Consider the following 10,110-nt stretch of genomic DNA (forward strand, 5'->3'; position numbering starts at 1 on the left):
TATATATATATAGAATTTTGTATTATATTCTCGTTAACCTTGAGACACATCCCATTTTAAGAAATCTTTATTAATTATCTTGTTTTTTTACTGACTTACTCATGGGGGTTTATTTTTTATACTGTCGTTGCTTTTTGGTTGTACATTTAAGTGATATGTGTTTGTTTGTTTTTGTTTTTAACATATCATAAGATGCATTGTAAGAGCTGTTTTTATGTAATAATGCACGTACGTATTTATATGTATGTATGTATGTATGTATATATATATAAGTATATGTAAATATAACAGAAATATCTCTTCGTTGGGTCTCACGCGTCTCTCAATGCTTTTTTTAAGTTCGCAAGTTCCTTTTTTTCTTATTCTCTTTCTCTCTCACTCTTTCACGCGTGCATTTATCTCTCTCTCTCTCTCTTTCTCTCACACTCATTCTCATTCTCTCCATTCCTCGACCCCTCACAGCTCGAAGTAACTAGATCTTCATTTTTTTTTTTTATTTATATATATATTTATTTATTTTTATAATTATGTTCTTTTGTGTGTGTTTCTTTTTTTTTTTTTTAAATGTTTCGAGTATGATTAATTATATTCAAAATAATTTCTGATTGATTTATTTCAACCCCCCCCCTCTCCCGTCCCGCCGCAGAGCCTTTTTTTTTTTCTTAAATTCAACGGTCGTGTTGTTATTTATTTTTTTGTTGTTGTTGTTGTTTTAATTGAATTTTATTTAAATAAACAATATTATCGTTTAATAAATTTATCTTCCAATATGATTGATTTTGAAATATTGCACAACACACGGGCGCGTGTATTTAAATATAACGAATAATATGATTCTAATATAGAAATTTGTTATTATTATTTATTAATTAATTCATTGATTGATTATATTTTATTTTAAAAATAAAACAGTGAGACGAAGACGACGACGCCATTTAATTATCATGGGTTAATAAATTGTTCTCACGTACTCGATCATCATTTTGTTGTTCTCTCTTTGAGTTTTGCGATAAAAATTTGTATGGACGATTTAATTGTTGTTGTTGTTTGTTGTTGTTCGTTTATTTGTTCGTTTGTTTTCTTGGGTTAATTAATAATTCTTCATCGATCTTTACAAATCACCATCTGGCTGTAGGTCGAAGCGTGGTGGGAATGCGGAACCATCGAACTGGGGCTTGAACGCAGGTCGGTGTGGCTGTAAGAAAAAAACAAGACAACAATTAATTATTGTTATAATAATAATGATAAAAAAAAATAAAATGATTTTTATGAAAAGATTTTCCACTTCAAATAAATATTTTTTCGCGTTTGGTTAAATCGTATTCGTTCTTACGTTGAACCCTTTTTTGTTTTTTTTTTTTTTTAATGGTAAAGTGCATTTGAAAATCGTTGAGGGTGAAGGGGGAAGGGGGTTCTATAATTTGAAGTGAAAATTCTTTATACGCACACGTATTATTGTCACAATGAAAATGAACCAATTTAAAAACAATTCACGAATCTTATTTGTATTCTATTGTTTTTTTATAATATCACACAAGTCTTTCTTTGCATTTTTTTTTTGGTTTTTATTATTTTTCATTTTTTATATATATTCTTTTTTTCATACGAATTAATAAATTATTTCAAAAGGGAAAAGGGATACTTCGTGGCTAAGGTGACCATTTGGTTTCTTTCTTTTTTTTTTTTTTAAAGTTTGTTCGCAACTCTTTTCAATTTTTTTTTTTCTTTTCTTTTTTTTTTGTCTTATACGAAAGATTCTTTCATAAGTTACTTTCTTTTTTTTTTCCTTTAGATTGTTCAATAATTATCTTTCGTATATGGTTCAGATAACACATTATTCATTTTTACAATTTAGATTGTGTAAAAGTAATTTTGCAACGAAAAAACAATAACAAATATTTGATTATGATTTTAAAAGACTCCCCCCCCCCGCCCCAAATTCCCCGTGTTCTTGCATAGAACTTTTAGTTTTGATGTTTTGAAAATTGTTTTGTAAATTAGATATGTATTATCTTTATATGTATGTATAATAATATTTTTGTTAAAATAATTTCTTCACGTTTATTGGATTACATTTAAACAATTAATTAAGACCATTAATGATGTACTTTTAAAAAATAATAATATTTTTATGGTCACCTCAGTTATTGCACGTTTTTTTGTGCAGTTGCGTTATATCTCCTTTCCAACGTCATTAATTAATTAATTAATTAATTAATGCTATAACTATGAGACAGACCACTCAACGAAGACACAGAAAGAATACAAAAAAATATATATATATATATATATATATATAAAAAAATAAACAAACAAAAAAGAAGAAGATAATTCAATTCAAATTCAATTCAAATCTTATATCACAAAGGAGGATGTCCCAATCTCCTTTTTGCATAATACATCAATATAACAACTATGTATTATTTAACAATTATTATTATTATTATTATTATTATTATTATTATTATTATTATTATTATTATGATTATGATTATGTGTTACTAAGACTATGAACACGGACATATTGGAAATAAAAAACTTGGACAAATCATTAACATAACCTCAATGTTTTTGTTTGTTTGTTTGTTTCTGTTTTAGCATCGTTTCTAATAAAACAAAAAATCAAAAAGAAAAAACGAAGAAAAAACTCTTTCCTTTTTTGTTTTTTTCTATTCTACACCTTCAAAAAAACATTTATGACATTATTATTATTACTATTATAATGTCACGAAAAAAAAACTAAAAAAAATAAGATAAGTCAGGAGGAGGGATTTAATATTAATAACGAAGTTAATAACGAAGAAATCTAATAGCTATTTGCCGATAGTGAATGTTATATATCGAGAACAACAGGATCACGGGGGTTGGGAATACCACAAAGAAAAATGATGATGTTGATATGGGGGGTGAAGAGACGATGGCGGATTGGGGGTGTTTTCTTAGTAAAAATTCGTACTATTTTTTGAACATTTAATTCTAGTTTTGGTCTAGTTGTGCGTTTAATGTTTGACGTATAAAATCAAACAAAAAAAAAAAGAATAAGAAAAAAAAGTAAACATTTATAAAAACGTTTAATCTCGTTGTTTGTTTTCTTTTCTCCCAATTAATTATTTTTATTGGCGAGAAGAAAAGATAGAACTTTTTTACTATCTTGTGGTTCACAACTGGACTTACATGGACCAGCAACGCAGTGTTTTTACTCCATCGCGGAAGGCGCCTTGCGGGCCTTCTGTTGCGGCTATACAGGGACACAGAATTAAAGATATAATATATTTTGTCGTTTCAATCAGATTAATGATCGTTTTAAGAGAAAACATTTTGTAGAATTGTCGGGGGGGTGCAGGGGGACGCGAGGAAACCTAAAAACAACCGAAAGTCCCGGGGGTTGGGGGTCGGGGGGTTCTATGACGGTCATACTCAACCTGCGGCAAAATGCGGGACACTGCACAAGTGGCTCAACAAATAATTATCGAATGCAGTAGCAGCCTTCTCCTGATTACGTTTTAATCTTTAATGGGGATTTTACATATTGTTATTTATTTATTCTTCATCATTATCATTTTGTAATCGTTAGAATATTCATTTGCCAGCCACTTGTCATTAAACCCCACCACAACAATTCTCCGCTTTAAAATACGCCTATTGTTTTCCACAAGTTTGAGGTGGGGAAGGGGCCCTGTTTGATTTAACAAACGAACGAGGGTGTATACGGGGATCCGCGATGTAAAATGGTTGAGTACCCCCCCCTGGTCTATGGGTATAAGAGAGGAAGGAAAGTAGTGGACTGAATTCTTTGATTTCGGATTCTTTTTGTGTTTTGTTTTGTTTCTTTCTTTTTGTTCGCCAATCTAAAAGGATCTCATGAGAAATGCAGTCGCGTGTTGTTTTTTTTTTTTTTTATTTCGGGGGTATATATATTATGAAGTTCGTTGTATAAGGGAAATATTGGAAATGATAGGAAAATAAAATGATGGAAGATAATGAAATAAAGTAATGAAATAATTGTGCTTACCGCTGGGCTCAATCCGCGTGCAGCACTTCCACCGCGACCTTTAGTGCGGAATTTGGTGATAGCTTGTTCAGCCAAGTCGGCTCTTTCTTCAGCTTCCTCGAGTTCTTGCTGAGCTTTGCGGAACTTGGCAAGATTCAATGCGGCAATTTCTTCGGCTTCCTCGATCTGCCTCTTGTACGTCTTTATCTTCTGCTGAAGCTTGTCAACTAGGTCTTGCATGCGCTCGTGATTCTTACGATCCTCGTCGGCCTAAACGAAATGAAATGAGAACAGAAAAAAACCCATAAAGTATTTTGGTTAACCAACAACAACAACAAAGTCACATTACGAATCATTGGATTTAATTATTATATACGTGTAGCTTATTATACAGGATGTTAACAAAAAGTTTCCCGATCAAATTTATTATTAAATATAAATATCTATGAATTTATATACAAAATCTATTTTTCATCCATTTGATTTCAAAACATTGAACTATTTTGGCATTCAATATACGTTAGGGTTAAATTGGATAACGTTAAGATTCACCTGATCGGTTGGTATATATCCGAAATATTAATGTTTAAGGATAAACCTAAATGTTCGGTCTTTCATCAAAATATTTGGTATATGTTGACATTCACCTTGGTGAATCTTGACATTATCCAATTTCGGTATTTCTTTGGTAACTTGTCATACAAATTGATAAAACTATATAACCGTACCTGGAAGCTAAGTTCCTTGATGCGTCGTTCAGATTTGCGAAGGTTCTTTTGAGCATCAGCGTGTCTCCTTTGTTCGCCATCAAGTTCGTTCTCCAATTCGCGTACGCGTTGTTCCAATTTCTGTATGGCCTTCTTGCCACCCTTCAATGCGTTAGCTTCAGCTTCGTCAAGACGAACTTGGAGTTCCTTGATCTGTGTCTCCAAAGCTTTGCGAAGTTTCTCTTGGGTTTGAGCGTGATCTTGTTCGGCTCTAAGCTCGTCGGCCAATCGGGCGGCATCTACCATTGCCTTCTTAGCTTTTTCTTCAGAGTTCTTGGCTTCGTTCAGAAGTTCGTCAAGATCAGACTAAAGAAACCAAACAAAAACAAACAAAACAAAACGAAAGAATTAAAACAATGAAATATTGTCTTCTCAGCGGTTAAAGTTGTTCAAATTGTTCGAATTGTTCAAATGAACAATTAAATGTTTCGTTACTTACATGGAGGGTCTGCAATTCAGCTTCGAGTTTCCTCTTGGCAGCTGAGATTGATGCGTTCTGAGCGCTGAGGTCGTTCAATTGTTCGTGACAATCGGCCAATTCTTGTTCAGCTTGTCTACGGCCGCGATCGGCTTGTTCCAATAGCGTACGACTTTCCTCGAGTTCATTTTGTAATGCATTAGCACGACGTTCAGAAATACCAAGTAATTCTCTAGCTTCGTCGCGTGCACGTTGTTCCTCCTCCAAAGCTGTTTGCACGTCCTTCAATTGTTGCTGATATCTCTTGATATTTTTCTGAGCCTCGGCGTTAGCTTTGTTTGCATGATCCAATGCTATTTCTAATTCATTGATGTCAGCTTCCAATTTCTTCTTCATGCGAAGTGCCTCGGCTTTGCCCTGTAAATTAACGACAACAGGTTTGTATTTTTATTTTAAGAAATTGTAATCGCGTCCCTTGTGTGCTAAAAAAAAAACCGATTTTTATATTTGGCCAATTGTGAAATAGAATCCTGAATTTATTTGCAAATTTTTCTTCGATTATTTGAAATAATTAATCAATTATTAATTAACACAGATATTGTAAGTAAATTGAATTTTTAGTCAATGAGAAGATAGATTCGAATTATTTTTACATAAATATCTTTTTTATTCTTATTTATCACACCTATTGACACTCTTTTATTTCAAAAGTAAACAAGGAATTTTTGTCCAATTCAGATGAAAATATTTGTTCGTGGTTATGTGTTACTTATATATCAAATGAAATAAAAAAAAAAGAAACTAGTGTGTATACTTATGTACGCACGTAAGAAATTATACTTCTTTAACGTACCAAAACGAACATAACCTAAATAACCTCAAAAAATAACTTCAATTATCTCGCGTATCAATATAATACTCTACATTTGTCGAAAATACGATAATATGATAAAATAAAATGCGAAGATTATTAAATACCATTGATAAAGGTTTTAATTAAAATATGTACAATCTAATTTATTTATATTTACGAATTAATTCATGTCGTAAAAATTTAAAATCGTTTTTCCCGCGCATCGTAAATATCATCGACAACTTCGTGGTGTCCAATTTTTCGGTCGCATTTAACTTCACTGTTTTAAAACCCGCCAAAAGAATTTCCCTTGTCTTTTTTTTTTGTTCTTTTTCGACCATTCAATTGAGTTCTAATTTCTTTTCATTTCTATTCCCAATTTACACATACCTTAGCTTCTGCTTCGAGGGAAGCTTGCATTGAATCAAGAGCTCGTTGATGATTCTTCCTCGTGTTCTCGAATTCTTCTTCCTTCTCTTGAATGCGACGATCAATTTCTTGTCTAACTTGGCTCAATTCCAATTGGCTTCTGAGCACCTTATTTTCTTCTTGTTCCAATGCCGCCTCAGCTTCCTCCAATGCTGCTTGCAATTCATCCTTCTCAGCTTCCAAACGTTTCCTTGCCTTTTCGATTTCGTGAATGTTACGTCCACCTTCGCCTATTTGATCCAAAAGATCTTTCACCTCATCGGCAAGGTTCTTGTTCTCACGACGTACAGCTTCCAATTGTTCTTGGCTCTCCTCGTAAGCACCTGAATAAATATAATATTTATTTATTTGTAAGGGACAGGGGGGTATAAAAGTAGAATTTTGTATTAACCCGTTAACGGAATGTCAAGAACTAATTTATTATTTTATTATTATATGTATTAGTAATAAGTTATGTGTGTTATTATATGTAAATCATATTATTGTTATCCTTTTATCCTGAATATATAACAATATACATTTTTTTTTCAATTAAAATATATAAATATAAATCTTGTCTATATTTGATTTTTAAAATATGTTTATAATGTATATAGTGTTCATAGTTTCTTTTGATATGAAAAATAACTTGGACTTGTTGGGAAAGTAAAATTGAAATAATTTCGGAACAGTTAAGGGTTAAAATACAAAATAGAATAATAATAAGAATAATTTACCTCTGAGCCTGAAGAGTTCGGTACTGTAATTACGGCATTCCTTTTGACTGGCATCCAATTCAGCAGCCAGATCGTCAACTTTGAGTTTCCATTCACCAATGATCTTGTCGAAAGCTTTCTGTTTCTTTTCAGCGGCATTGGCAATGGCAGTAGCGCGGTCAACTTCGATTTGAAGATCCTCGACTTCGGTCGACAGCCTCTGTTTCGTTTTTTCAAGGGCAATGACCTTTTGATTCAACGATTCAATTGTTTCCTCAGCTTCTGCAAGACGTGCTTGTAATTTTCTTTTGGCTTCTTCGAGTTCTTCGGCTCTGGCAACACCTTCGGATTCGTATTTCGTACGCCACAATTGTGCCTCGGCATTGGCCTTGCTCAATTGTCTTTGAAGATCAGCCTTGCCTTCGGCCTCTTCCTCAACTTGTTCGCGAATGTTATCCAAGTCGTGTTCCAAATTACGGAATTTGCCGAGAAGCGTGGCACGTTCTCGTGATTCCTCATCGGCAAGCCTCTTCGTATCTTCCAATTGTGTCGTCAACGAGATCTTGATCTTCGACAATTGGCTAACCTGAGATTCAGCTTCCTCCAATTGGCGCAACAAGTCGCTGTTCTCGATCGACAATTTCTTCTTAGCAGCATCGAAATCGTTCAATGTACGATTAACTTCTTCCAATTTGCCTGAGGTCTCGTTCAATTGGTGTTGCAATTGTTTAACGATCTTTTCTTGGGCAGCCTGTTCAAATGTTTATGTTTTATATATATCGTACAATTCATTTTTTTCATTGAAAAACTGTTAATCCCTTTAACGTGTGTGCCATTATTTCACATAAAAACGCGTACGGTGTCATCAATTTGATCCCATACAATATATTTCGACAATTCTATACTTTTCAATTTAAAAAATCTTTAAATCTGTCTTTTGGTCTTTTTTCTTTTGCAAAATAAAATAAATGTAATGAATGTACAAAGAAATATTTGGGATCTAGTTGACCTAACCTCTAACACACACTAAAGGTTTAATATATATACTAAACTATTCATTATAATAAGTAAAAAGCAAGCAATGTTAATGCGTAAACAAGCATAATGCATCCGAGGTTCTCTCAAATGAAACTCACTCAAACGATTTCAATCATCCTATATGATGGTGTGTACCACCATTCCCTTCCATATTTTCCGTCCTCCTTGTAAGCAGCTGCTCGGCAAAGCTGTTATTTATTGCGTTAGTGCGCATTCATTTATGCGCTGGAAAATATTATTTCGGGATCACAAAATGGGTGTGGGTGACATTACCTTTTCGTTACTCAGGTGATCAACCGTGGCACGTAGGTCGTTCAACTCGCTGAAGTATTGTACCTTTTCTTTTTCGGTCCTATTTTCGATTATCGACAAGATTTGGAACAAACAATATTGGAGGATTTAGTTAATATTGTGTGAACAAAAAATCAATACGTATTAATTATACAAAAATTGGTAAATATTGTAACAAAAAGTCAATCGTTGGATCGACTGAACAATCCTCATTGTTACTCGGATTATGGGCTTTTGTTTTTGCCTTTTTTTAAAGGGCTACTGTTTAAATATATTTCATATGTCCAGTTAATTCTACGATTAACTTACTCAGGAATACCTAATTCTGTTTTTGATAATTGTAAGGATTATAAACGTTCGTTCGTTCGTCGTGCATCGTAAACAATTATTCGAGGTAAACAATACACTTAAACATTCCTTTTCCTTTTACTTTGGAATTTCTGAAAGATAATGTACGAGGATAACACGAAAAGAATGAAAAAAATAAAAAAAACAGATGAAAAACAATTGTTCACGCGGTTATTAGCACAGACATATATCTCGTTGCGGATTTTGTTGTTTTTTTTTTCTTTTTTTTTTCTAAATGTACCTTCTCCCTAGAAACTTGATCCGTCGAGGCACGAGAATTATTCAGCTCGGCGTGGATGTCATGGCGGCCCTTTTCGGCCCTATCAAAAACTTAAAGTTACTACTAACGTTGACAATAATTCGCGTTCGAAATAGAAACCATAAAATGAATTCTATTAGAATTTCTAAATTCTTTGTCATATTATGTATCGTCTATTATTTATCGATCGTTGTTTTTAATTTATAAAGTGGTTCATATTTTACTCAATGTGATAAAATATGTCTCTCTTATAAAGAAAAACCAATATCTTGTTTAATCATTATCCAAATAATTGACAATAACATAATATAATAAAATAAATAATAACGAAATATAAAAACTTCACGATAACGCGATTAAAACAATCATTTTAATTTGTGAATTAAAGTAGAAATGTAATTTTTAAATGCGAAAGAAATTGTTCTAATTTTATTGGATAACGCGTTGTTGTGTTTTTTGTATGAGGGGCTCGAATTATAGGAGGGGGAAAAAAAAAAGAAAAAAATTAATAGAAATATCATGAACGCGTTATATTACGAAGTCGTATTGTTTTATCTGTAAATAATTGTTAAATCCCATGGCGCATCATTGTATCATTCTTACCTAGCCTTCAACTTGTTAAGCGTATCAATTTGTTCTCCCATTTCGGCAACTGCATCGTTGTGCTTCTTACGCAAGCTAGCGAGTGAAGCTTCATGTTGGATGTTAGCTTCTTCAAGGTCTCTCCTCAATTTGCTAAGTTCGGCTTCTCTCTTCTTGTTCAATTCGATTTGTGCCGAGGTAGCACCGCCAGCTTCCTCGAGACGTTCGCCAAGTTCTTCCAATTCTCGTGCAAGGTCGCTGCGTTGTTTTTCTGCTTTGCCACGTGCACCGCGTTCCGCTTCGATCTGTTTTTCACAAATTACACGAATTAAGTTTATCTTGATCCAATTTTCTATACACGTACGATCGTTTTTATTTACGTACGATTCGTGACCAACAAAATTGAAACGCGGAACTGACTGAACCGGAATACGAAACC

At 33.1% G+C, this 10,110-nt stretch overlaps 2 protein-coding genes across 2 annotated transcripts in view; one reads left to right on the top strand and one right to left on the bottom strand.

Annotated features, from left to right (window-relative positions):
- The window catches only part of LOC106792814 (cytochrome b5-related protein), a gene marked incomplete at its 5' end in the record, with an annotated part of 4,926 nt that extends 4,706 nt beyond the window's left edge, over positions 1 to 220 (top strand). The window contains one exon of the mRNA XM_014759336.1: positions 193 to 220. Within this exon, the coding sequence (XP_014614822.1) occupies positions 193 to 220 (28 nt within the window). The remainder of the gene's footprint in view (positions 1 to 192) is intronic.
- A 484-nt stretch (positions 221 to 704) lies between these two features.
- LOC106792815 (myosin heavy chain, muscle) overlaps positions 705 to 10,110 on the bottom strand; it is a gene marked incomplete at both ends in the record, with an annotated part of 15,672 nt that continues 6,266 nt past the window's right edge. Inside the window, 8 exon segments of the mRNA XM_014759337.1 lie at positions 705 to 1,195; positions 4,013 to 4,261; positions 4,720 to 5,064; positions 5,198 to 5,593; positions 6,420 to 6,781; positions 7,175 to 7,904; positions 8,465 to 8,543; positions 9,693 to 9,976. Coding sequence (XP_014614823.1) covers positions 1,112 to 1,195; positions 4,013 to 4,261; positions 4,720 to 5,064; positions 5,198 to 5,593; positions 6,420 to 6,781; positions 7,175 to 7,904; positions 8,465 to 8,543; positions 9,693 to 9,976 — 2,529 coding nt within the window.

This window comes from Polistes canadensis, unplaced genomic scaffold (assembly GCF_001313835.1).
Source record: "Polistes canadensis isolate GaletaPanama2010 unplaced genomic scaffold, ASM131383v1 scaffold_738, whole genome shotgun sequence".
Lineage (NCBI taxonomy): Eukaryota > Metazoa > Arthropoda > Insecta > Hymenoptera > Vespidae > Polistes > Polistes canadensis.